Genomic DNA, 27,602 nt, shown 5'->3' with positions numbered 1-27,602 from the left:
CGATGACGGTCGCATACAGATGACGACAGTACTTCAGTCGTAGAGTTTTGATGTATTTTTTTAGATCACAGTTCAAATCTGCCGCTGCTGATAGTTAACTTTCTGATATTCACTGTTGTTTTGAGGGCATCTGGGGAGATGGCGGCCGTCCTACTTCGGATTTTGGAACGGCCAGAGTTGAATAAAATCCCGAAGGCGACTCAGAACAAGCTAGAGAAGTTCCTTACCGATGTGCAGAATGAAAACGACTCGCTCAAGATCCAGCATGAGCGGTTCAAGGCGGACTGTGGTAAATACGCAAACTGCTGGACTGTGGTTGTAGCCTGCTAGCTAACTGGCGAGGAAGCTAGCTGTGTCAATTATTAGGATTACCTGCCTGTGTATGTTTAACATTTAAGAGTCGTCATACACAAGTCACGCGGCAGTAGAAAGCTCCTTTATTAGCTCTCGCTAAGTTAGCGTTATTAAGTGTAAGGTAGCTCTTGCTAAGTTAGCGCCATTGAGTGTAAGCTAGCTCTTGCTAAGTGAGTGTCATTGAGTGTCGTTATCTTTTGATAATATATCAATTTAGTTGGACAACTCCAGCTAACTAGCCTGCCACCAGTGGAGGGAAGGACAGCGATAATATTTAGCGTGCTTTATCATGTTCACAACTGAAAGAAACGCTGAAATGACCCAGTCTTGCTAGACCACTCTGTAACCTGCTCGTCCGCGTCTCCGTGTCTACAGAGCAGCAGTACTTCGACGTTGAGAAGCGGTTGGCGGAGAGTCTGGAGCAGATTGTGGCTCACACGCGGGACGTCCAGACCCTCAAGGAGCAGAACCGTATACTCAGTAAGTCCGCGAGCTAGCCGCCAGCTTCATGTTGGAGTGTGTATGTGAGCGGTGTATGTCGCAGGATTAAGGCCAGATTTCGGTGTCTTAGCGAGTTTTACGTGTGTGTGTCTGCAGGTGAGGAGCTAAGCAGTTTAAAAGGTGTTGATGTGGAACCAGTCGAGGAGAAACCAGCGGTGCAGGTGAGACCCTCTACCGTCTGTATCTCTCTGTCTCTCTCCCTCTCTCTCGCTTGCTCTCTCTGTGTGTCTAACATGTACTGCGTATCCTAGACCAGGGCCAGTCTAACGTGTGTGTGTGTGTTTCAGACCAAGGCCAGGTATGAGATTGAGGCAGAGAGGAGGGAGTTGGCTCGTCTGCTGGAGAAGAAGAGTCAGGAGGTGGAGAACCTTTCTGGTGAGTCCTGACGTGTGTGTGTGTGTGGGTGTGAGACCTGAGGTGAGTGTGTGTGTGTGTGTGTGTGAGAGACCTGAGGTGAGTGTGTGTGTACATGTTCATGTATTTGTCAGACCCAAACCTGCTTACTGTACACTTTCAGGGCTGCTGGTAACTGTGTGTGTGTGTGTTCTCTCCAGAGGATGTGAAGCGTCTGAATGACAAGCTGCAGGAGACCAACTCAGCCAAGGTGGAGCTTCAGCTCAGACTGGATGAGATCCAGTCCGCTGAGGTCTCCATCCAGGTGAGCATGCACACACACACCCAGCAAACACACTCCAAACACAGGCACGCATCCCTCTGACGTGTGTGTGCCTGTGTTTGTATGTGTGTGTGTGTGCAGCACCGGGAGAAGCGTGTGGAGCAGGAGAAGGAGCTGCTGCAGACTCAGAGCTCCTGGCTGAGCTCCGAGCTGCAGAACAAGACCGACCAGCTGCTGGCTGTGTCCAGGGAGACCGGGGGACAGCTGCTGGAGCTACGCTGCTCCCTGGAGAGTAGCCAGAAGCAGGTAACCCTCCCAGCCAATCACTGCTGCTCCCTGGAGAGTAGCCAGAAGCAGGTAACCCTCCCAGCCAATCACTGCTGCTCCCTGGAGAGTAGCCAGAAGCAGGTAACCCTCCCAGCCAATCACTGCTGCTCCCTGGAGAGTAGCCAGAAGCAGGTAACCCTCCCAGCCAATCACTGCTGCTCCCTGGAGAGTAGCCAGAAGCAGGTAACCCTCCCAGCCAATCACTGCTGCTCCCTGGAGAGTAGCCAGAAGCAGGTAACCCTCCCAGCCAAGCACTGCTGCTCCCTGGTGTGGGAGGGGTTCATCAATATGAATATCTTTTAAAAATGATAAATAATGCATTCTATGATACATTATAATCCTGTGATGTATACATGTAACAGAAGCTTTCATTCAAAGTGACATACGGGGAGGTTTGAACCTCCGAGCTCTTGATCTGGTGTCAGATGCTCTAACCACTAAGCTGTGCTCCAGGTGACCAGGCTGGAGGGGGAGGTGTCGAGTCTGCAGCAGAGCAGTGAGGCCCATCAGAAGAGAGCTGAAGACCTGCTTACCAAACTCAAGGAGGTTCGAACACAACATCACCCTACACCAGACCCCGTCTCTGCAACGCTGCTGTTGGAAACTCAATCCGTCTCTTGCTCCTCCTCCCTCTCTCTCCCCCTCCCTTCCTCTTTCCCTCTCTCTCTCTCTCCCCCTCCCTTCCTCTCTCTCTCCCTCATCTCTCTCTCCCTCTCTCTCTCTCTCTCTCTCTCTCCCCCTCCCTTCCTCTCTCCCTCTCTCTCTCTCCCTCATCTCTCCCTCCCTCCATCTCTCCTCTAGTCTAAGGATCAGCAGAGTGTGATGGAGGAGAAGTTTAATAATGAGCTCAACTCCCACATCAAGCTCTCCAACCTCTACAAGGTCAGTCTGTGTGTGTGTGTATCTGTGTGTGTGTGTGTATCTGTGTATCTGTGTGTGTAACACCCGTGTGTGTGTCTTGCAGGGAGCAGCGTCAGACTCTGAGAAGAAGAACGAGGAGCTGGGCAGAGCTGTGGAGGAGCTAAGCACACTGCTGAAGCAGTCAGGAGACGGTGAGCGTCGCCGGCTCAGAGAGTCGCCGGCTCAGAGAGTCGCCGGCTCAGAGAGCAAAGATTTGCTTACTTAAAGATTCACTCGGTCACAGAGTCAATCAGTTATGAATTCAGATAGTTTGTTGTCATGAAGTGATGTTGTTGCGTTTGGCTGATTGCATTGTCATGGTTACCGCTGACAGCCAATAAGGTGCTGGAGAAGAAGCTGTCGGAGGTGAAGGGGCTGAAGGACAGGAGGGAGGCGGAGCTTCAGGAGGAGATCAGGAAGATGGAGACGGAGGTGGAGAACGCCAACATCAGAGCTTCAGACAAGAGCAGGAGTAAGAGACACACTCATACATGAGAACCTGTGATGAGCGCAGGAGTAAGTGTGTGTGTTTGTTAATGTGTGTGTGTGTGTGTGTGTAGATGTCCCGTCCCTGACTGAGGAGGAGCTGGACTCCATGTGTCCTACAGCTGCAGCCGTAGCCAAGATCGTCAAACCTGGCATGAAGTTCATGGAGGTGAGCTCAGCAGCCTGGGACTGTTCTAGAAGCTCTGGAGAATACTTCTGGAATGAAAGGGTTTAGTTGAGTTTTAGAGTATTAAAATGAAGAAGAAATACATTCTTTTTTGGCATGTTATTGACCACACCACTGTCTTCCTCCCCCTTCCCCCCCCCCCCCCCCCCCCCCCCCCCCAGCTGTATAATGCGTTTGTGGCAGCACAGGAGCAGCTGCAGCAGGAGCAGCAGGAGAGCCGGCGGGTGAGCCGCGTGCTGGACGACATCGTGCTGGAGGTGGAGTCTAAAGCACCCGTGCTGCGACGCCAGCGGGAGGAGTACGAGAACATGAGGATCTCCATGAGCGCACTCTGCACCAAGCTGGAGCAGGCCCGAGGGGTGAGGAGGAGGGGAGCCGGAGGAGGAGGGGTGAGGAGGGGAGGGGGCAGGAGGAGGGGAGGGAGCAGCAGGAGGGGAGGGAGCAGGAGGAGGGGTGAGGAGGAGGAGGGGAGGGAGCAGGAGGAAGGGGGAGGAGGGAGGGTGTACAGAGAGGATGGGAGGAGGGAGGGAAGCGAGAGAATGAGGATGTGAATCTGACAGCCGTGTGTGTGTGCAGGAGATCCACCAGCTGCAGAAGGAGAGGGAGGAGGCTAGGCAGCGTTGCTCCACCCTGGAGAGAGAGCACCAGAGGACCCGGGGGCAGCTGGAGGACACCTGTCAGCAGGTAGCACATCTAACCCCCACCCTAACCTTAAATCAAACACACCCTTAACATTATACAGCATTTACTTTGGTTGAAGGTTTGTTACTGACTGATCTTCTTCTTTTGTGTCTCCATCTTCTCTCCCTCCTCTCTCTCTCCTTCTATCTCTGTCTGTTTCTCTCCCTCTCCACCCCCCTCCCAGGTGCGTGTTCTCCTTGTGGAACTGGAGGAATCCCGCGGTAACCGAGTCGTCAGGGACGACGGCAGCTCGGCAGCCATCACCAGCAGCTCTGAGGTCATCAGCCCGCGCCGATCTGGAGTGATCAGCCCGCGCCTGCTGGAATTCCGCAGCGTGGAGGAGCTGCAGCAGCAGAACCAGAGCATTCTGGGAAGGCTGAGGGAACTGGAGGAGCAGAGAGACGGAGAGATGACCCTCGCCACCTCCAAACGGTAACAACATGCTAGCAGTCTCACCTCCACACAGTAGCAGCATGCTAGCAGTCTCACCTCCACACAGTAACAACATGCTAGCAGTCTCACCTCCACACAGTAGCAACATGCTAGCAGTCTCACCTCCACACAGTAGCAACATGCTAGCAGTCTCTCCTCCACACAGTAGCAACATGCTAGCAGTCTCACCTCCACACAGTAGCAACATGCTAGCAGTCTCACCTCCACACAGTAGCAACATGCTAGCAGTCTCACCTCCACACAGTAGCAACATGCTAGCAGTCACATCTCCAGACTGTAGCAACATGCTAACACCTGTGTGTGTGTGTGTGTGTGTAGTGTGGAGGAGCTGCAGAGCTCCCTCCAGCAGGCCCAGGAGGAGGTGCAGCGTCTGCAGGAGCAGAGCAGCCAGCAGAAGCAGCTGGCCGACTCCTCTACCCGCCAGAGGGACATGTACCGCATCCTTCTGTCCCAGACCACTGGCCACAGCCTGCCCCCACTAGGCCCCGGCCCTGCAGAGGCCCCTCCCCCTACCGGCCCCTCCCCGGGCCGCCCCGCTGGCCCCGCCCCCGCCACTCGCTCCACCCCCGTCAGAGCAGCTGCCGCTGAGGCAGCACAGACTACACAGGCTAAAGCTGCCCTGAAGCAGGTAGACTATACACACACACACAGACTACACAGGCTAAAGCTGCCCTGAAGCAGGTAGACTATACACACACACACAGACTACACAGGCTAAAGCTGCCCTGAAGCAGGTAGACTATACACACACACACAGACTACACAGGCTAAAGCTGCCCTGAAGCAGGTAGACTATACACACACACAGACTACACAGGCTAAAGCTGCCCTGAAGCAGGTAGACTATACACACACACAGACTACACAGGCTAAAGCTGCCCTGAAGCAGGTAGACTACACACACACACACACAGACTACACAGGCTAAAGCTGCCCTAAAGCAGGTAGACTATACACACACACCTTCACACACACCACACACACACCTTCACACACACCACACACACACCTTCACACACACATGCACACTGTGTGTGTGTGTGCACGTGGGGTAAATAACCCTTCCTCCCCGCAGCTGAACGATGCGTTCACCACCTACAAGAAGGAGAAGGCTGAGAACGACCGCATGCTGAGCGAGGCCAACGAGCGTCTCCAGCAGCAGCTGGGTCAGCTGCGCTCCCAGAAGGCCAAGCTCTCCTCCCAGCTGGAGTTCAACTCCAAACGGTAACTAGCTAGCTAGCTAACTTGAGATGGGCAGTAACAAGTACATCGTTTTTTTGTTTTTGAGAAAAACCAGGTGAATTATTATTATTTTATTTTTTACAAAAGTACAAGAAAAGGTTTGCATCATTGATGAGAACTCTACTCTACTCTATTGTACTATTTCTCTCTCAATATTGTTAATGATGTACACAATAACACAAACACAATACTGTAAAAAAAGACATTTCAAAATGTTTTTTCTAAAGGTAAAAAAAAAAAAAAAGATTCTTACAAAAATCATTGAGTACTTGATGAGGACTCTACTATACTCTACTATGGTCTCCCTAACTCTACTCTGTTGTATGTGTGTGTGCCTGCATGCGTGTGTGTGTCAGGTATGAGATGCTGCAGGAGACCGTGAGCGCCTACCGCAGGCAGATGGCGGCGCTGCAGGAGCAGAGCCACAAGATGGCTGCCACCGAGCAGAGCCACGAGCAGATCATACACACCCTCACACAGGACCTCCGTGCTGCCAACGAGAAGCTGGCACTGGCTGAGGTGAGGAGGGGAGGGGAGGGAGGGGAGGGGGGACAGAGACAAAGAGGGACGGAGAGAGAGAGGGACAGAGAGAGAGAGGGACGGAGAGAGAGAGAGGGACGGAGAGAGAGAGGGATGGAGACAGAGAGAGAGAGGGACGGAGACAGAGAGAGAGAGGGATGGAGACAGAGAGAGAGAGGGATGGAGACAGAGAGAGAGAGGGATGGAGACAGAGAGAGAGAGGGACGGAGACAGAGAGAGAGAGGGATGGAGACAGAGAGAGAGAGGGACGGAGACAGAGAGAGAGAGGGACGGAGACAGAGAGAGAGAGGGACGGAGACAGAGAGAGAGAGGGACGGAGACAGAGTGGGACGGAGACAGAGTGGGACGGAGACAGAGTGGGACGGAGACAGAGTGGGACGGAGAGAGAGTGGGACGGAGAGAGAGAGGGATGGAGACAGAGAGAGAGAGGGACGGAGAGAGAGAGAGGGACGGAGAGAGAGAGGGATGGAGACAGAGAGAGAGAGGGATGGAGACAGAGAGAGAGAGGGATGGAGACAGAGAGAGAGAGGGATGGAGACAGAGAGAGAGAGGGACGGAGACAGAGAGAGAGAGGGACGGAGACAGAGAGAGAGAGGGACGGAGACAGAGAGAGAGAGGGACGGAGAGAGAGAGGGACGGAGACAGAGTGGGACGGAGACAGAGTGGGACGGAGACAGAGTGGGACGGAGAGAGAGTGGGACGGAGAGAGAGTGGGACGGAGAGAGAGTGGGACGGAGAGAGAGTGGGACGGAGAGAGAGTGGGACGGAGAGAGAGTGGGACGGAGAGAGAGTGGGACGGAGAGAGAGTGGGACGGAGAGAGAGTGGGACGGAGAGAGAGTGGGACGGAGAGAGAGTGGGATGGGGAGATGGACGGCATGAATGAGTTTGGTACCAGATCCTTCCCGCCCCCAGGTGCGTGTGGAGAGCCTGCAGAAGGAGAAGACCCTGCTGAGGCAGACAGAGGGCCGTCTGGTCCAGGAGAAGGAGGCCATGCTGGCAGAGCAGCGCAACCAGAACCTGCTGCTCACCAACCTCAAGTCCATACAGGTACACACACACACATACACACACACTATGCTACACGCACACACTATGTTACACACACACACACACACATACACACACACTATGCTACACACACACACCATGCTATGCACTACACCACAAGTTGATAAAGGTACACATTCTGGGTTAAGCATACTCACAGACATTCCCATACTTGCGCTAACCCCAATTTGTTTTGTGTGTGTGTATATATGCGTGTGTGTGTAGCTGACCATGGAGCGTGCGGACGCAGAGTCCTGCCACCGGCTGCACAGCCAGATCCAGCGTCTGGAGACGGAGCTCAGCCTGTTGAAGACCAAGCTGGACCAGGAGTTGGAGCAGAGACACGCCCTGGGGCGGAGCCATGACGTAGGAACACACACACACCCTGGGGCGGAGTCATGATGTAAGAACACACTCACTGTTTTTGTGGATTATTTGACACACTCCCCCCCTGCCCCCCTAGGCCCAGCTTATGGAGGCTAAGAAGCAGTTGGAGACCCAGAATGCACTGCACCAGAAGACCAAGGACCTGCTGAAGACCACAGAACAGCAGGTCTCCGCCCTCAAACTGCAGCTCGGCCAATCAGAGGCCTCCGCCCAGACCCCCGCCCCAGGCCAGGGCAGGGGGGCCGGCAGAGCGCCCGTCAGAGGTGAGGAGCTGAACTGCAGGGTGGGGGGGAGATATAGAGAGAGGGACCGAGAAATATGGGCTGTCAAAGTTGGGTTTCATTTAATTTGCGCTCTCTTACCCTACCCCCGTTCTTGCATAACTGTGTGTCCGTGTGTGTGTGTGTGTGTGTGTGTGCAGTTCCAGGTCCAGCAGCCCAGCTCCCAGTAGGACAGCAGACTGTGGCCCAGGTCCAGACTAAGGTAGGGGGACTCGTCTGGTGGTTCAATCAAGTACTCACTTTATTTCTAAGCCTATTTTCAAAGATATATATTTTTGGAAAATACATCTATTTAAAAACCTTTAGTTAGTGACTGGCTGGTAACCCCTGATTGGCTGTTTGAGGATTGGCCCCTGATTGGCTGCCTGCATCTCTGCCCCTCTCCCTGATTGGCTGCAGGTGCGGCAGCTGGAGCGGGAGCTGGAGGAGGTGCGTGGGCGCCTGCGGCAGGAGGAGGAGCAGAGCGGGGAGCTGAAGGAACGTCTGCAGAACGCCACCACCAACGTGGAACAGTACCGCAGCCTGGTGCTCTCTCTGGAGGACAACCTCAACACTGAGAAGCAGGTGGGCCAGGAGACACACCTCCTGTGGATGGTTGGGACTGGAGATGGAGAGATGTGGGCTGGCAGGAATCTCTGTTTCTCTGCTCCACTTGACATACCTCTATCTTTTCCCTCCTCTCCTTCTTTGATCCTCTTCATCTCCCCTCCCTCCCTCCCTCCCTCCCTCCCTCTTCCCTTCATCTCTGTCTCCTGTCCTTCCCTCTCGTCTCATCCCTCCTCTCCAGGCTCGTATCCCAGTCGAGACTCGTCTGAAGGAGGCACAGGAAGTGACACGCCAGCTGGAGAGGAAGCTCCTGGAGGCGGAGAAGGAGAAACAGGAAGTGGAGGAGGAGAAGAGGAAGGCTGTGGGGACCGTGGAGAAAGAGGTAGAACAGGAGGAGGAGAGGAGGAGGCTAACATGTTTTCTTTGTGTTGTTCAGAGAGCTGGTTTGTGATGAATCTCTCCCCCAGGTGTCAGAGCTGACACGGAGGGTGAAGAGCATGCAGGCTGACCTGCAGGGGGCGCTGGAGAGAGCGTCTGCTGCCGTCACCCAGGAACAGAAGGCCACTCAGGACAGCGTGCAGCAGGTAACACACACCCCTACTGGTACTACACACACCTGCTACACACACACACCCTGCTACACACACACACCCTGCTAGATATACACACCCTGCTACACACACACCATGCTAGATAGACACACCCTGCTACACACACACCATGCTAGATACACCCTGCTACACACACACACCATGCTACACACACACACCCTGCTACACTCATGCCTCCCCCCTCCCCCCCAGGCACGCCTGGCGTCCGAGGCCCAGAGTAAGTACGAGCGGGAGCTGATGCTGCACGCGTCTGACGTAGAGGCGCTGCAGGCGGCCAAGCGGCACAGCCAACAGGGGGCGGCAGAGCGCCGGCAGCTGGAGGACAGAGCACAGAAAGCTTCAGCTCAGCTGCAGGAGGGACGCAACGCCTGGGTGCTGCAGGAGAAGAAGATCAAGGTGGGGGAGGGGAGGAACTCAGCAGAAGCCTAGTAACAGGTTTATTTGATCATAAAAGCGTCTGCTAAATGTTAAACCTATGACCCGCCTGGCCCCTCCCCCTGCAGGAGGATCTGTCCAATCAGGAGCGGCGAGTGCAGGAGCTGCAGAAGCAGAACAGCCTCCTGCACCAGCAGCTGGAGGAGCTGGGAGCCAAGATGGCCGCCGCCGTCAAGCAGTCGCAGGCCGAGCATGGAGCCAGCCACGCCGGCCTTTCTCTGTCCCCCTCTGAGGAGGGGAAGAGCCTGCAGCAGGTGCTGGACATCCTCAGGTGAGAGGAACGCCTGTCTTCCCCTGACCACCCGGCTGGCACAGGGAAACCTACACACACACATACGCGTGTGTGGTTCTACGTGTGTGTGTGATGCCCTGGATGTGTGTGTGTCAGGTTTGTGCGCAGGCAGCAGGAGATAGCGGAGGCGAGGGTGGAGGTGGCGGAGGGGGAGGCCTTGCGCTTCAGGCAGCAGCTGGAGATGCAGCACACAGACACAAAGGAGCTGCAGGACAGCCTCAACACTGAGAGACTCAAGATGCAGGTGAGGACACGCACACTCTCATACACACACACACACACACTCTGCAGTACCTGACCCTGTGTGTGTCCAGGCCACAGCCAAGACCCTGGCCCAGCAGGATGAGAAGATGAGGAGGATGGAGAGCGTCAACGTCCTGGCCGACACCAACAAGATGCTGAAGCAGGAGCGAGAGAGACTGGAACAGGAGCTGCAGCAGACACAGGCCAAGGTAGCACACCTACCAGCTACCAACTAGCTAACCAGGCAGGCCAAGGTATCACACCTACCAGCTACCAACTAGATAACCAGGCAGGCCAAGGTAGCACACCTACCAGCTACCAACTAGATAACCAGGCAGGCCAAGGTAGCACACCTACCAACTAGCTAACCAGGCAGCCCAAGGTATCACACCTACCAGCTGTTAAACCATACTGCTACCTAGCTAAGCAGGCAGCTAACTAACTAGCTGCATAGCCGGCCCCCACCTTGATTGGAAAACAAACCAGTGTGTGTGTGTGTGTCAGGTGCGTAAGCTGGAGGCTGACATCAGTCCCATCCAGAAGTCCAACTCTGACCTGAGTGAGAAGAACAGAATGCTGCTGGCCGAGAAGAAGCTTCTGGACGACGACCTCAAACACTGGAAGACCCGCTCACAGGTGTGTCTGTGTGAGTCTGGAACCCGTCTGTTAGTGTGTGTGTGTGTAACCCGTCTGTTAGTGTGTGTGTGTGAAGCTGGTTGTGTTAGTGTGTGTGTGTAACCGTATGCATTCTCTTCAGCAACTGCTGAGCCAGCAGAAAGACAGTGACCAGGAAGAGAACAGGAAGTTGAGCTCAGAGCGAGAGGCCCAGCTGAAGCGTATCCAGCAGCTCTCTGAGGAGATGGCCCGCCTCAAGGCAGAGCTTGCCAGGTAGGAGCCAAAATGGACGCCCAGTTTCACTTCAGCTGATGTCCCACCAGGGGACAGCAGTGCAACTGGAGCTCCCTTAGAGCCAATATGGACGCCCGGATGTTTAATTTTAACCAGCAAAATCCTACACTTCTGGTCCTTGATGTACTTCTTGAATGAACCACTTCAGCTAAATGTATAAGATGTATTATAGTGTGACGATGGTTGTTGTGGTGGTCCAGGTCTGCTGCTGCGGTGACCACGGGCCAGGCCCAGACCCAAGCCCTGAGGGAGAGTGTGGCCAAGCTGACCTCGGAGAGAGACGCACTGAAGAAAGACCTGCAGGCCAGGACCAACGACATCCTGGAGAAGAACAAGACCATCACACAGGTCAAGAAGATCGGCCGGAGATACAAGACCCAGTATGATGAGCTCAAGGTCCTACACGATAAGGTGTGTGTGTTTGGGAGCGATAGCAGAACCTGCCTGCTAGTGTGTGTATTCATTGAGTTTGTGCAGAGATGGAAGAACAGACAGATGCAGACAGGACGATGGACAGAGAAACAAGTTGAGTGTTTCTGTTTCCCAGAGAAACAAGTCGAGTGTTTCTGTTTCCCAGAGTAACAAGTGGAGTGTTTCTGTTTCTCAGATGCTGGAGGAGAAGGCCGCCCAGCCGGCCCCGAGCAAGGACTCCCAGGAGGAGGAGAAGAAGGAGAAGGAGGCCCAGCAGGAGCTGAGCAGGGCCAAGGAGGAGGCGCAAGCAGCCAAAGAGGAGGCGCAGCAGAAAGGGGAGCAGCTCCAGCAAGCACACAAGGAGGCGCAACAGAGCAAGGAGCAGCTGCAGAGTGCCCAGAAGGAGGCGCAACAGAAAGGAGAGCAGCTCCAGAGTGCCCAGAAGGAGGTGCAGCAGAAATCCGAACATCTCCTGCAGGCCCAGAAGGAGGCGCAGCAGAGCAAGGAGCAGCTCCAGAGTGCCCAGAAGGAGGCGCAGCAGAAAGGGGAGCTGGCTCTGCAGGCCCAGAAGGAGGTGCAGCAAAGCAAGGAGCAGCTGCTGGCCCTGCAGAAGGAGAACAAGACCACCAGAGACCAGCTGCAGCAGATCAAGGTACCGCCAGCTCCCTACGTAAACATCTGATTGAGATACTTTTACATTTAGTCATTTAGCAGACGCACTTATCCAGAGCGACTTACAGTAAGTACAGGGACATTCCCCCGAAGCAAATAGGGTGAAGTGCCTTGCCCAAGGACACAACTACATTTGGCACGGCCAGGAATTGAACTGGCAACTTTCAGATTACTAGCCCGATTCCCTAACCTGACACCTGACTGAGATATTAGGGTTTGTTCCCGTTTTGATCTGTGGTCCTGAAGTTGGTTTAACTAGGTTCTGATTCGAGTTGTAACCCAGGTCCTAATTCCAGTCCTAATCTGATTCATAGTACCTGTTGTAATCCTGGCTCTAATCCCAGTCATAGTACCTGTTGTAATCCTGGCTCTAATCCCAGTCATAGTACCTGTTGTAATCCTGGCTCTAATCCCAGTCCTAATCTGAGTCCATATCCCTGTCCTAATCCCAGGACCAGGTCCAGCAAAACAAGGAGCAGCTCCAGCAGAGCCAGGTCTCCTCAGCCCAGGAAGTCTCCGCCCTCAATGCGTCTCTCAGCCAATCACAGGCCAAGATCGCTGATCTTGAGGGACAGCTGGACAGTCTGCAGAAGGTAGAGATGCTTACACACACACACACACACACACTAATGTAAACAAAGTAACACACACTCTAATACACTTTCACACCAGGCACAAACTCAAAGATTCACAACATCCGGTCTCTCCATCTCCTCTTCTTCCCCCTTCAGTCCATCACCGAGAGAGAAGCTGAGGTCCGTCAGCTACAGGAACGACTGAATCAGGCTAACCAGGCTAACCAGCAAGCTAACCAGGCTAACCAGCAAGCTAACCAGGCTAGCCAAGCTAACCAGCAAGCTAACCCGGCTAGCCAGCCCCCCCAAGCCAGTGAGGAGGTGCTGGAGGAGCTGACTCGGCTGAGGCAGGAGGTGAGGGAGAGAAGCAGTCAGCAGGAGGAACTGAGGCAGCAGCTGGCTGACAAGGAGGACAAGACCAAAAAGGTGTTCATCGGAGCCAAGCAGAAGATCAACCAGCTCAACAGTGAGGGACACACATGCATTCACACATACACACGCGTGCACACACACAGTGTGGACTGAATTCCCCCTGAAGTCCCCACAAGGATAGACAAACCTGTGTGTGTGTGTGTGTGTGTGTGTGTGTGTGTGTAGGCGCCAACGAGCAGCTGGTGAAGGAGAAGGAAGATCTGAAGGCTGTGAAGGAGGAGCTGGAGGTCAGGATGAACGCTCTCAAGTCGCAGTACGAGGGACGCCTGCAGAGACAGGAACGAGACCTCAGAGAGCTGCGAGAACACACACACACACACCCTCACGTGCTGGGAGAGCAGAGGGAGGAGCCTCAGGAACAGGTGAGGGGCTGTCCATGACATGACCACACAAAGGAAACAACACCTGTGTTTACCGTCTGGTTTTTGTTACGATTTCTTGTTTTGGTTCTCTATTAAACTCTGGGTTTCTCTGTGTCCTATCACACTTGCATTTCTACACTCTCTCACCCTCCTTCCCTCTCTGTCTCTCACCCTCCCTCCCTCCCTCCCTCCCTCTCTCCCACCCTCCCTCTCACCCTCCCTCTCTCCCACCCTCCCTCTCACCCACCCTCCCTCTCACCCTCCCTCTCTCCCTCCCTCTCACCCTCCCTCTCTCCCACCCTCCCTCTCACCCTCCCTCTCTCCCTCCCTCTCTCCCACCCTCCCTCCCTCTCACCCTCCCTCTCTCCCTCCCTCCCTCTCTCCCTCCCTCTCTCCCTCCCTCCCTGTGCAGGTACAGGACCAGCAGAGAGCCCTGGAGCAGAGGCATGTCACTCTGAAGACCCCAGCTGGCGACCGGGGAAGGTAGGCCCTAGTACACTACATGTGCTGTTATTAATCTACTTTGAGAAAGTACTTCCCCTCCTTGAGTCACCACCTTACCGCGGTGGAGGGGTTTGCGTGTCCTAGTGATCCTGGAAGCTATGTTGTCGGGGGCTTCATGCCCCTGGTAGGGTCACCCAAGGCAAACAGGTTCCAGGTGAAAGACCAGACAAAGAGTGGCTCAAAAAACCAACCATGAAGAAATACAACAATGGTTCTCAGTTGCCCCTGCCCGGAAGCGGGTCACCGGGGCCCCCCCCTGGAGCCAGGCCCGGGGGTGGGGCTCGATGGCGAGCGCCTGGTGGCCGGGCCTTTTCCCATGGGGCCCGGTCGGGCACAGCCCGAAGAGACAACGTGGGACCCTCTTCCAGTGGGCTCACCATCCGCAGGAGGGGTCATGGGGGTCGGGTGCAGTGTGAGACGGGCGGCGGCCGAAGGCGGGGGCCTTGGCGGTCCGATCCTCGGCTGCAAAAGTTAGCTTTAGGGACGTGGAACGTCACCTCGCTGGCGGGAAAGGAGCCTGAGCTGGTGCGCGAGGTAGAGAGTTTCCGGCTAGATATAGTCGGCCTCGCCTCGACGCACAGCGTGGGCTCCGGAACCAGTCTCCTTGAGAGGGGCTGGACTCTCTTCCACTCTGGAGTTGCCCTTGGTGAGAGGCGTCGAGCTGGGGTGGGAATACTGGTTTCCCCTCGGTTCGGCGCCTGTACATTGGGGTTCACCCCGGTGGACGAGAGGGTAGCCTCCCTCCGCCTTCGGGTGGGGGGACGGGTCCTCACTGTCGTTTGTGCTTATGCACCAAACGGCAGCTCAGAGTACCCACCCTTTTTGGAGTCTCTGGGGGGGGTGCTGGAAAGCGCTCCTCCTGGGGATTCCCTCGTCCTCCTGGGGGACTTCAATGCTCATGTGGGCAATGACAGTGAGACCTGGAGGGGCGTGATTGGGAGGAACGGCCCCCCCGATCTGAACCCGAGTGGTGTTTTGTTGTTGGACTTCTGTGCTAGACACGGTTTGTCCATAACGAACACCATGTTCAAGCATAAGGGTGTCCATATGTGCACCTGGCACCAGGACACCCGAGGTCTCAGTTCGATGATCGACTTTGTAGTCGTGTCATCGGACTTGGGGCCGCATGTCTTGGACACTCGGGTGAGGAGAGGGGCGGAGCTGTCAACTGATCACCACCTGGTGGTGAGTTGGCTTCGATGGTGGGGGAGGACGCCGGTCAGGCCTGGCAGGCCCAAACGTAATGTGAGGGTCTGCTGGGAACGTCTGGCGGAACCCTCTGTCAGAAGGAGCTTCAACTCCCACCTCCGGGAGAGCTTCGATCATGTCTCGGGGGGGGCCGGGGACATTGAGTCCGAATGGGCCATGTTCCGGGCCTCCATTGTTGAAGCGGCTGACCGGAGCTGCGGCCGCAGGGCGGTCGGTGCATGTCGCGGCGGTAACCCTCGGACCCGGTGGTGGACTCCGGAGGTGAGGGATGCCGTCAAGCTGAAGAAGGAGGCCTATCGGACTTTATTGGCTGGTAGGACTCCAGAGGCAGCTGATGTGTACCGGCAGGCCAAGCGGAACGCGGCTTTGGCGGTCGCGGAGGCAAAAACCCGGGCATGGGAGGAGTTCGGCGAGGCCATGGAGAATGACTTCCGAACGGCTTCAAAAAGGTTCTGGACCACCATCCGGCGGCTCAGGAGGGGGAAGCAGTGCTCTGTCAACACTGTATACGGTGGGGATGGTGCGCTGCTGACCTCGACGGGGGACGTCCTGGATCGGTGGAAGGAATACTTCGAAGACCTCCTTAATCCCACCAACACGCTTTCCGACGTGGAGGCAGAGTCTGGGGACATCGGGGGGGGCCCTTCTATCTCTGGGGCTGAGGTCGCCGAGGTGGTTGAAAAGCTCCGCGGTGGCAGGGCCCCTGGGGTGGATGAGGTCCGCCCGGAGTTCCTTAAGGCTCTGGATGTTGTAGGGCTGTCTTGGTTGACACGACTCTGCAACATCGCGTGGACATCGGGGACAGTGCCTCTGGACTGGCAGACCGGGGTGGTGGTTCCCCTCTTTAAAAAGGGGGACCGGAGGGTGTGCTCCAACTTTAGGGGGATCACACTCCTCAGCCTCCCTGGGAAAGTCTATTCAGGGGTCCTGGAGAGGAGGGTCCGTCGGATTGTCGAACCTCGGATTCAGGAGGAGCAATGTGGTTTTCGTCCTGGCCGTGGAACAGTGGACCAGCTTTATACCCTCCGCGGAGTCCTGGAGGGTACATGGGAGTTCGCCCAACCAGTCTACACATGTTTTGTGGATTTGGAAAAGGCGTTCGACCGTGTCCCTCGGGGGCTCATGTGGGGGGTGCTCCGAGAGTACGGGGTACCGGATTTCCTGATCGGGGCTGTCCGGTCCCTGTACGACCGGTGCCAGAGTTTGGTCCGCATTGCCGGTAGTAAGTCGAACTTGTTTCCGGTGAGGGTTGGACTCCGCCAGGGCTGCCCTATGTCACCGATTCTGTTCATTACCTATATGGACAGAATTTCTAGGCGCAGCCAGGGTGTTGAGGGGGTCCGGTTTGGTGACCTCAGGATCGGGTCGCTGCTTTTTGCGGATGATGTGGTCCTGTTGGCTTCATCGGGCCGTGACCTTCAGCTCTCACTGGAGCGGTTCGCAACCGAATGTGAAGCGGCTGGGATGCGAATCAGCACCTCCAAATCTGAGGCCATGGTAATCGACCGGAAAAGGGTGGAGTGCCATCTCCGGGTCGGGGAGGAGATCCTGAACCAAGCGGAGGAGTTCAAGTATCTCGGGGTCTTGTTCACGAGTGAGGGAAGAATGGAGCGCGAGGTCGACAGGCGGATCGGTGCGGCGTCCGCAGTGATGCGGGCTCTGCATCGGTCCGTCGTGGTGAAGAAGGAGCTGAGTCGAAAGGCGAAGCTCTCTATTTACCAGTCGATCTACGTTCCTACCCTCACCTATGGTCACGAACTATGGGTAGTGACCGAAAGAACGAGATCGCGAATACAAGCGGCCGAAATGAGCTTTCTCCGTAGGGTGTCCGGGCTCTCCCTTAGAGATAGGGTGAGAAGCTCGGTCATCCGGGAGGGGCTCAGAGTAGAACCGCTGCTCCTCCGCGTCGAGAGGAGCCAGCTGAGGTGGCTCGGGCATCTGATTAGGATGCCTCCTGGACGCCTCCCTGGTGAGGTGTTCCGGGCACGTCCCACTGGGAAGAGGCCCCGGGGAAGACCCAGGACACGCTGGAGGGACTATGTCTCTCGGCTGGCCTGGGAACGCCTTGGGGTCCCCCAGGAAGAGCTGGCGGAAGTGGCCGGGGGGAGGGAAGTCTGGGCCTCCCTGCTTAGGTCGCTGCCCCCGCGACCCGATCCCCGGACAAGCGGCAGATGACGACGACGACGAAAGTACTTCTAGGAGGAAAATATGGGATTGCAACCTCCTTTTCTTCTCATCTTTTCTCTCCTCATTCCCCTTCCTCTCTCACCCTCCCTCCTCCTCTTCATTCCCCTTCCTCTCTCACCCTCCCTCCTCCTCTTCATTCCCCTTCCTCTCTCACCCTCCCTCCTCCTCTTCATTCCCCTTCCTCTCTCACCCTCCCTCCTCCTCTTCATTCCCCTTCCTCTCTCACCCTCCCTCCTCCTCTTCATTCCCCTTCCTCTCTCACGCCCACCCTCCTCTCTCCTCCCCTCTCTCTCCCTCAGCTCCTGCTCATCAGACCCACCCACAGCCAACATCAGACCCACCTCCGTAGGGGGAGGGGCCCAGGCTAAGCCCGCACCCTCCCCTGGCAACAAGCCCCCCCCACGGGCCAGCATCCGGCCCATGGTCACTCCGGCAACCATCTCTATGCCGACCCCCACTGCAACGGTGATGCCGACCACGCAGGCTGAGAGTCAGGAGGGTGAGATGAGGGTTATTATGGGATGGGAGGGACATGAGTCATACTGGTTTTGGACTCTTTGTGACTGTGTGTGTGTGTGTCTGTCTATCTTTGTGTGTCTGTCTATCTTTGTGTGTGTGTGTGTGTGTGTGTAGTGTTCGGCAGTGCCAGCAGCTCTGTGCGTTCCACCAGTCCCAGTGTCCAGACCTCACAACAGACAATCAGCTCGCTCGCTCAGAGCCAGGCCACGGCATTCGTCCAGCCCACCCAACAACAGACCAATCAGGAGGCAGCTGCTGGAAGTGAGGCGGGGCCTAGCAGCCAGGTGGAAAGGCCATCTACATCATCCGCTGTGATTAGTCCAGGAGGAGGAGGGGCGGGGCCTAAGCGTACCAGGGAGGTGGGGCCTGAGAGCTCAGACACACCCCCAGATGATCCTGACCAACCACCATCCACCAAGAAAATACGCATCATACAGAGAATGGGCCTGGAGGTACACAGACACACACACAGACACACAGGGTTAGAAACACATAGGTAGTATTATTGTATGTTGCATACTTTTTTTTGTGTGTATATTAGGATGTTTATTACTATTACTTTATTTTCATTTTGATCTTATTCTATTTTATTTGAGCTTATCATAGATTACATATATGTTCTTAGTAATTATGTTATGTTATGCTAGGTTGCTTGCGTTGTCTTGTCCCAAGAATTTCAGTGCCCAGTCTGACCTTGTGTTCTGTGCACCTGACAATAAAACTTGAAACTGAAAGATGGATGCTGTACAACATACCCACGTGTGTGTGTGTGTGTGTGTGTGTTGCAGGAGGACATTGAGGAGGGGTCAGATGGAGAGATGGAGGGGTCTGCAGACCAGAGCTCTCCGGACCACAGCCAGGTACTGAGACTGGGGCTTTCTAACCTGTCTGTGTGTTTCTAACCCTGTCTGTGTGTTTCTAACCCTGTGTGTGTTTCTAACCCTGTCTGTGTGTTTCTAACCCTGTCTGTGTGTTTCTAACCCTGTCTGTGTTTCTAACCCTGTCTGTGTGTTTCTAACCCTGTCTGTGTGTTTCTAACCCTGTGTGTGTTTCTAACCCTGTGTGTGTGTTTCTAACCCTGTGTGTGTTTCTAACCCTGTGTGTGTGTTTCTAACACTGTGTGTTTCTAACACTGTGTGTGTGTTTCTAACCCTGTGTGTGTTTCTAACCCTGTGTGTGTGTTTCTAACACTGTGTTTCTAACCCTGTGTGTGTTTCTAACACTGTGTGTTTCTAACCCTGTGTGTGTGTTTCTAACACTGTGTGTGTTTCTAACACTGTGTGTGTTTCTAACCCTGTCTGTGTGTTTCTAACCCTGTGTGTGTTTCTAACCCTGTGTGTGTTTCTAACCCTGTGTGTGTGTTTCTAACCCTGTGTGTGTGTTTCTAAGCCTGTGTGTGTTTCTAACCCTGTCTGTGTGTGTTTCTAACCCTGTCTGTGTGTGTTTCTAACCCTGTGTGTGTTTCTAACCCTGTCTGTGTGTTTCTAACCCTGTGTGTGTGTGTTTCTAACACTGTGTGTTTCTAACCCTGTGTGTGTTTCTAACACTGTGTGTTTCTAACCCTGTGTGTGTTTCTAACCCTGTGTGTGTTTCTAACCCTGTGTGTGTGTTTCTAACACTGTGTGTTTCTAACACTGTGTGTGTGTTTCTAACCCTGTGTGTGTTTCTAACCCTGTGTGTGTGTTTCTAACACTGTGTTTCTAACCCTGTGTGTGTTTCTAACACTGTGTGTTTCTAACCCTGTGTGTGTTTCTAACACTGTGTGTGTGTTTCTAACACTGTGTGTGTGTTTCTAACCCTGTCTGTGTGTTTCTAACCCTGTGTGTGTTTCTAACCCTGTGTGTGTTTCTAACCCTGTGTGTGTGTTTCTAACCCTGTGTGTGTGTTTCTAAGCCTGTGTGTGTTTCTAACCCTGTCTGTGTGTGTTTCTAACCCTGTCTGTGTGTGTTTCTAACCCTGTGTGTGTTTCTAACCCTGTCTGTGTGTTTCTAACCCTGTGTGTGTGTGTTTCTAACACTGTGTGTTTCTAACCCTGTGTGTGTTTCTAACACTGTGTGTTTCTAACCCTGTGTGTGTTTCTAACCCTGTGTGTGTTTCTAACCCTGTGTGTGTGTTTCTAACACTGTGTGTGTTTCTAACCCTGTGTGTGTTTCTAACCCTGTGTGTGTGTTTCTAACACTATGTTTCTAACACTGTGTGTGTGTTTCTAACACTGTGTGTGTGTTTCTAACGCTGTGTGTGTGTTTCTAACCCCGTGTGTGTTTCTAATGCTGTGTGTGTGTTTCTAACCCTGTGTGTGTGTGTTTCTAACCCCGTGTGTGTTTCTAATGCTGTGTGTGTGTTTCTAACCCCGTGTGTGTTTCTAACCATGTGTGTGTGTTTCTAACCCTGTGTGTGTGTGTTTCTAACACTGTTTTTCTAACCCTGTGTGTGTGTTTCTAACCCTGTGTGTTTCTAACACTGTGTGTGTTTCTAACCCTGTGTGTGTGTTTCTAACCCTGTGTGTGTGTGTTTCTAACCCTGTCTGTGTGTGTTTCTAACCCTGTCTGTGTGTTTCTAACCCTGTCTGTGTGTTTCTAACCCCGTGTGTGTGTTTCTAACACTGTGTTTCTAATGCTGTGTGTGTGTTTCTAACCCCGTGTGTGTTTCTAATGCTGTGTGTGTGTGTTTCTAACACTGTGTGTGTGTTTCTAACCCTGTGTGTGTGTGTGTGTGTGTGTGTGCTCTAGGAGCTGCCTGAGGAGGGCTTCCCAGTACTGGAAGAGGAAGAGGAAGATGAAGAGGGGGGCGTTTCCCAGTCTGTCCCCTGTGACCATGTGACCCACCAGGAAGGGGCGGAGGAACCACAACATGATGTCATCGTCATTGACACGGACAGCGAGAGTCGCGAGGAGGAGGAGGACGCAGAGAGGGTGAGGAGGGGGAGGACGCAGAGAGGGGGAGGGGGAAGACGCAGAGAGGGGGAGGGGGGAAGACGCAGAGAGGGGGAGAAGGGGGAGGACGCAGAGAGGGTGAGAAGGGGGAGGTAGCTAAACCTTCCAGAAACTACATTGTCATGGTTACTGCAGGAGGACCTGAGAGAATCTATAAACTCAATAAATATGCTTCACCTGTCAATGTGGTACTAGCAGTCAAGTGATCATTTAGCTGGTGATAGATCTGTGTAGGCACACACACACACACACACACACACACACACACACACACACACACTAACCCTAACCATACATACTGGAACACACACACACACACTAACCCTAACCATACATACTGGAACACACACACACACACTAACCCTAACCATACATACTGGAACACACACACACACACTAACCCTAACCATACATACTGGAACACACACACACACACTAACCCTAACCATACAGTAAGCACACACACACACACACACACTAACCCTAACCATACAGTAAGCACACACACACACACACACCAGAGATTCTACTAGCTAAAGTGTGTGTGTGTGTGTGTGTGTGTCCCAGTATGAGGAAGAGGATGGAGAGGAGGTGGATGGAGGAGAGGAGGAGGAGGGAGAGATGGGAGGAGAGGAGAGCACTCAGGGGAGTGGAGAGACATACGGAGGAGAGGAGGAGGAGGAGGAGGCGGGGCCAGACATGTCTGAGGACAATGAGGAGAGTCTGGGAGCCCCTGACTCCGCCCACAGACAGGCCGACGCCCACAGTGGTGAGGGCTTCCTGGCTGCCGTGGAAACGGTCGTACACAGACACACACACACGTGAAACACAGCCTGTTTGTGTAGGATAAGTTTTTAGGTTTGTTGGTTTTATATGTGAATCTGAAACTAATGATGTCTGTGTGTGTGTGTGTGTGTGCGCAGGGGATGGCAGCAGCAGCACATCTGGTTCCCTCCCACCAGCAGACCCTCCCAGACCCTCTCAGCTGCACCCTCCCACTCCCTCCCTGGAGCCCCGCCTACCCCCTCGCCTCCCCCAGTCCCCCCGCCGGCCCCCCCTGCCCCCTCGCCTCTTCATCCAGGCCCCTGCCCCCGAGCTGGGGCCCCCACACACTCAGGTAACACACACACTCAGGTAACACACACACTCAGGTAACACACACACACACACTCAGGTAACACACACACTCAGGTAACACACACACACACTCAGGTAACACACACACTCATGTAACACCCACACACACACACACTCAGGTAACACACACACTCATGTAACACCCACACACACACACACTCAGGTAACACACACACTCATGTAACACACACACACTCACTCAGGTAACACACACACACATCTGTAGAGAGAAGTGTCTTTATTGTTGGTAATGTTGATAATGTTGTTGTTGTACAGAGGCAGCAGGCGGCATCTCGACGCCAGTCAGTGGGACGAGGTCCCCAGCTCACCCCTGGGATAGGCAGCATGGTGAGATCTGGTGGAGGGGAGGATTGGGGGGGGACCCTGGGATAGGCAGCATGGTGAGATCTGGTGGAGGGGAGGATTGGGGGGGGACCCTGGGCGAGGGAGGATTGCGACTGGGAGTCAGAATCTGCATTCTCACAACATTGACCACCACATGATGTGTTCCCCTTCTCCTCCTCCTTTTTCTCCTCCTTCTCCTCCTCCTTCTCCTCCTCCTCCTTCTCCTTCTCCTCCTCCTTTTTCTTCTCCTTCTCCTTCTCCTCCTCCTTTTTCTCCTCCTCCTCCTTCTCCTCCTCCTTTTTCTCCTCCTCCTTCTCCTCCTTCTCCTCCTCCTTCTCCTTCTCCTCCTCCTCCTTCTCCTCCTTCTCTTCCTCCTCCTCCTTCTCCTCCTCCTTCTCCTTCTCCTCCTTCTCCTCCTCCTTCTCCTTCTCCTCCTCCTCCTTCTCCTTCTCCTCCTTATCCTCCTTCTCCTCCTCCTTCTCCTCCTCCTTCTCCTCCTTCTCTTCCTCCTCCTTCTTCTCCTCCTTCTCCTCCTTCTCTTCCTCCTCCTTCTTCTCCTCCTTCTCCTCCTCCTTCTCTTCCTCCTCCTTCTCCTCCTCCTTCTCTTCCTCCTCCTTCTTCTCCTCCTCCTTCTCCTCCTCCTCCTCCTTCTCCTTCTCCTCCTTATCCTCCTTCTCCTCCTCCTTCTCCTCTTTCTCCTTCTTCTCCTCCTTCTCCTCCTCCTTCTCCTCCTTCTCTTCCTCCTCCTCCTTCTCCTCCTTCTCCTCCTCCTTCTCCTCCTCCTCCTCCTTCTCCTTCTCCTCCTTATCCTCCTCCTCCTCCTTCTCCTCCTCCTTCTCCTCCTTCTCTTCCTCCTCCTCCTTCTCCTCCTTCTCTTTCTCCTCCTCCTTCTCTTCCTCCTCCTTCTTCTCCTCCTTCTCCTCCTCCTTCTCCTCCTTCTCTTCCTCCTCCTCCTTCTCCTCCTCCTCCTCCCCAGCAACACTTCTTTGATGATGATGACAGGATGGTTCCCAGCACCCCCACCCTGGTGGTGCCACATCGCACCGACGGCTTCGCTGAGGCCATACAGTAAGCACACACACACACACACACTAACCCTAACCATACAGTAAGCACACACACACACACACTAACCCTAACCATACAGTAAGCACACACACACACACTAACCCTAACCATACAGTAAGCACACACACACACACACTAACCCTAACCATACAGTAAGCACACACACACACACACATACAGTAAGCACACACACACACACACACACACACACACACTAACCATACAGTAAGCACACACACACACTAACCATACAGTAAGCACACACACACACTAACCATACAGTAAGCACACACACACACACACACACTAACCCTAACCATACAGTAAGCACACACACACACATACAGTAAGCACACACACACACACACACACACACACACACACACTAACCATACAGTAAGCACACACACACTAACCATACAGTAAGCACACACACACTAACCATACAGTAAGCGCACACACACACACACACACTAACCCTAACCCTAACCATACAGTAAGCACACACACACACTAACCCTAACCATACAGTAAGCACACACACACACACACTAACCCTAACCATACAGTAAGCACACACACACACACACACACACACACACACTAACCCTAACCCTAACCATACAGTAAGCACACACACACACACTAACCCTAACCCTAACCATACAGTAAGCACACACACACACTAACCATACAGTAAGCACACACACACACACACACACTAACCCTAACCCTAACCATACAGTAAGCACACACACACACACACTAACCCTAACCATACAGTAAGCACACACACACACTAACCCTAACTATACAGTAAGCACACACACACACACACTAACCCTAACCATACAGTAAGCACACACACACACACACACACACACTAACCCTAACCCTAACCATACAGTAAGCACACACACACACACATACACACACACGTTCTTCATACCCGATCATATACTTGAGGACCTGGATGAGGAGGATCTCTGTGTGTGTGTGTGTGTGTGTGTGTGTGTGTGTGCAGTTCCCCCCAGGTAGCAGGGGTCCCCAGGTTCAGGTTTGGCCCTCCTGATGACATCATGCAGCAGGCTAGCTCCTCCCACTCTGACCTGGGACAGCTGGCCTCCCAAGGAGGTAACGCTCACCTGGACACACCTATACACACACACACACCTATACACACACACACACACCTATACACACACACACACACCTATACACACACACACTCTCTATATGCACACACACTCCTGTACAGAGAGTAGGCCTGGACACACCTGTATGCACACACACTCCTATATACACACACTCCTATACACACACACACACACACACCTATATGTACACACACTCCTATACATACACACACACACACACACTCTCTATATGCACACACACACTCCTATATACACACACACACTCCTGTACAGAGAGTAGGAGAACAGAGAAGCCTAAATCAGAGTACAGTAGAGTCCTCCTCAATAATGCTCTTTTTTTAGATTATTTGTAAAAAATAAAACATTGTTCAAACTTTCGAAACCTTTTTCCCAATTTTTTTAAAATGTATTTTCAAAACTTTGAGAACCGAAAAAAAAAATCTGCCTTTCGAACATTAGTTTTTTTGTTTAAGCTTTCGAAACTTTTTGAAAACTTGTATTTGAAAGTACTGATACTAATCTTAAGTAAAGTGACTAAGTATTTGTAATTTGTTACTTCCCAACTCTGCGTGTGTGTGCAGGGCTGGGCATGTACGAGAGTCCTCTCTTCCTGGCAGCTCATGACGAGGAGGCAGGTGGGCGGAGCGTCCCGACCACGCCCCTCCAGGTGGCCGCCCCAGGTAACCCTCCAGCCCCTCGGGCGCTGGCCACGCCTCCTCCTGCTTCACCATCTCCCTGCCCTCTGGCCACGCCTCCTCCTGCTTCACCATCTCCCTGCCCTCTGGCCCCGCCTCCTCCTGCTTCACTATCTCCCTGCCCTCTGGCCACGCCTCCTCCTGCTTCACCATCTCCCTGCCCTCTGGCCACGCCTCCTCCTGCTTCACCATCTCCCTGCCCTCTGGCCACGCCTCCTCCTGCTTCACCATCTCCCTGCCCTCTGGCCACGCCTCCTCCTGCTTCACCATCTCCCTGCCCTCTGGCCACGCCTCCTCCTGCTTCACCATCTCCCTGCCCTCTGGCCACGCCTCCTCCTGCTTCACCATCTCCCTGCCCTCTGGCCACGCCTCCTCCTGCTTCACCATCTCCCTGCCCTCTGGCCACGCCTCCTCCTGCTTCACCATCTCCCTGCCCTCTGGCCACGCCTCCTCCTGCTTCACCATCTCCCTGCCCTCTGGCAGCCAGTCATGTTCTGTGTGTCTCCCCTTTCTCCCCCCCTAGTTACCGTGTTTACAGAGTCGCAGCCCTCTGACACATCCGACATGGCCTCCCAGTCCGTTCCCATGGTAACCACCTCCACCGGTGGGCTGGCGGTGCCGGGAGATGACGGAGATGAGGTCTTCATGGAGGGAGAGAGTGAAGGGTGAGGAGAGGGGAGGAGGAGGAGAGGGGGGGGGAGGAGGAGGAAGATGAGTGAAGGGTGAGGAGAGGGGAGGGAGAGGAGGAGGAAGATGAGTGAAGGGTGAGGAGAGGGGAGGAGGAGGAGAGGGGGGGGGGGAGGAGGAAGATGAGTGAAGGGTGAGGAGAGGGGAGGGAGAGGAGGAGGAAGATGAGTGAAGGGTGAGGAGAGGGGAGGGAGAGAGGGGAGGGAGAGAGGGGAGGAGGAGGAGAGGGGGGGAGAGGAGGAGGAAGATGAGTGAAGGGAGAGGGTAGGGAGAGGGGAGGGGGGGAGAGGAGGAGGAAGATGAGTGAAGGGTGAGGAGGGGGGCGGGAGAGAGGGGAGGAGGAGGAGAGGGGAGGAGAGAGAGAGGGGAGGAGGAGGGAGAGTGAAGGGTGAGGAGAAGGGAGGGAGAGAGGGGGGGTGAGGAGGGAGAAGGAGGGAGAGTGAATGGTGAGGAGGGGGAAGGGGAGGAGGAGGGTGAGGAGGAGAGAGAGAGGGGGGGGTGAGGAGAGGGAGGGGAGGAGGAGGGAGAGAGTGAAGGGAGAGGAGGAGGGGGGGGGGGGAGGGAAAAGAGACAGGCGAGTGAAAGTCATTGAAGAGATGTCCTAACTTTGTGTGTGTGTGTGTGTGTGCAGCACCAGTGGGGAGGCCTCTTTGGAGAGCCAGGGAGATCTGGACTCTGCTGCCCAGCCTGATGATGCCAGTCAGCCCTCCACCAGCCAGGAGCCTGGTCAGTACACACGCGCTCTCTCTTTCTGTGTCTCTCTCTCTCGCTCTCTCTCTGTCTCTGTCTCTCTCTCTCTCTCTCTCTCTCTCTCTGTTGACGGTGTGTGTTCTCTGTCTCCAGACACCAGCAGTGGGTCCCAGCCGCGGTCGTCAGGGCGACCTCTGACCCAGCTGCCCCCCAGACAGGGAGCCAGGGGAGTCAGGGGAGGCCGCACCCTCATACGCAGAGGTACACACACACTCAGAGCACACACACACACTCAGAGCACACACACACACTCAGAGCACACACACACTCAGAGCACACACACACACTCAGAGCACACACACACTCAGAGCACACACACACACACTCAGAGCACACACACACACTCAGAGCACACACACACACTCAGAGCACACACACACACTCAGAGCACACACACAGCACACACACACACAGCACACGCACACAGCACATACACACACACACAGCACACACAGTACACACACAGAGCACACACACACAGTACACAAAACCATAGAGACCCAGGTAGTATAGAAGCATGTTTATTAGGATGAGAACACAAGAACATGCTTGTAAAGCAGATACACAGTAGAATGCGTGTTGTTAGCATGTTGAATATAACATCAGCTGAACACAGAGGACTACAGCTCGCTGAGAAAGTCATGTGACCATGACACACTCCTCTACTCCCTCCAGGTGTAGGGTTTGCCCGAGCAGGAAGAGGCCCCTTCGGACGAGGGAACCTCCGCTAGTGATGTCATCATTCTGTGCCCCCACCCTCTAGAATATGGAAGAACAACAATATTTGTTCTGTGGCTTTTCAATCCCGCTAATAATAATAAGTTGTTTCAAAAATCGTGAAATTTTAGTTGTTTTTGTATTCAGTTTGAGGAGTAATCGTTTAGTTGCTAATAAACTTTGAGAGAGAGAGAGGTCATGGT

The 27,602-nt window shown here is 54.2% G+C and overlaps 1 protein-coding gene across 1 annotated transcript; it reads left to right on the top strand.

Annotated features, from left to right (window-relative positions):
- Positions 1 to 14: 14 nt before the first annotated feature.
- Positions 15 to 27,583, top strand: LOC124472389 (nucleoprotein TPR-like). The gene is made up of 50 exons (XM_047027182.1): positions 15 to 289; positions 730 to 834; positions 952 to 1,016; positions 1,143 to 1,230; positions 1,410 to 1,513; positions 1,613 to 1,777; positions 2,252 to 2,344; positions 2,600 to 2,680; positions 2,763 to 2,850; positions 3,033 to 3,170; positions 3,259 to 3,353; positions 3,533 to 3,730; positions 3,948 to 4,055; positions 4,237 to 4,484; positions 4,824 to 5,133; positions 5,581 to 5,729; positions 6,104 to 6,266; positions 7,201 to 7,335; positions 7,561 to 7,701; positions 7,799 to 7,985; positions 8,144 to 8,205; positions 8,403 to 8,567; positions 8,791 to 8,931; positions 9,017 to 9,133; positions 9,353 to 9,556; positions 9,664 to 9,866; positions 9,984 to 10,131; positions 10,202 to 10,339; positions 10,635 to 10,766; positions 10,888 to 11,018; positions 11,240 to 11,450; positions 11,647 to 12,102; positions 12,575 to 12,715; positions 12,854 to 13,163; positions 13,295 to 13,491; positions 13,904 to 13,974; positions 17,691 to 17,890; positions 18,025 to 18,362; positions 18,699 to 18,770; positions 20,640 to 20,834; positions 21,462 to 21,612; positions 21,767 to 21,960; positions 22,257 to 22,328; positions 23,302 to 23,393; positions 24,418 to 24,527; positions 25,132 to 25,230; positions 25,769 to 25,910; positions 26,564 to 26,658; positions 26,776 to 26,883; positions 27,358 to 27,583. The coding sequence occupies exons 1-50, from the start codon at positions 139 to 141 to the stop codon at positions 27,411 to 27,413; spliced, it is 7,563 nt and encodes a 2,520-aa protein (XP_046883138.1). The 5' UTR covers positions 15 to 138; the 3' UTR covers positions 27,414 to 27,583.
- The last annotated feature ends 19 nt before the right edge of the window (positions 27,584 to 27,602 follow it).

Source organism: Hypomesus transpacificus, chromosome 10, assembly GCF_021917145.1.
Source record: "Hypomesus transpacificus isolate Combined female chromosome 10, fHypTra1, whole genome shotgun sequence".
Lineage (NCBI taxonomy): Eukaryota > Metazoa > Chordata > Actinopteri > Osmeriformes > Osmeridae > Hypomesus > Hypomesus transpacificus.
This window is presented reverse-complemented; position numbering and strand designations above follow the sequence as displayed.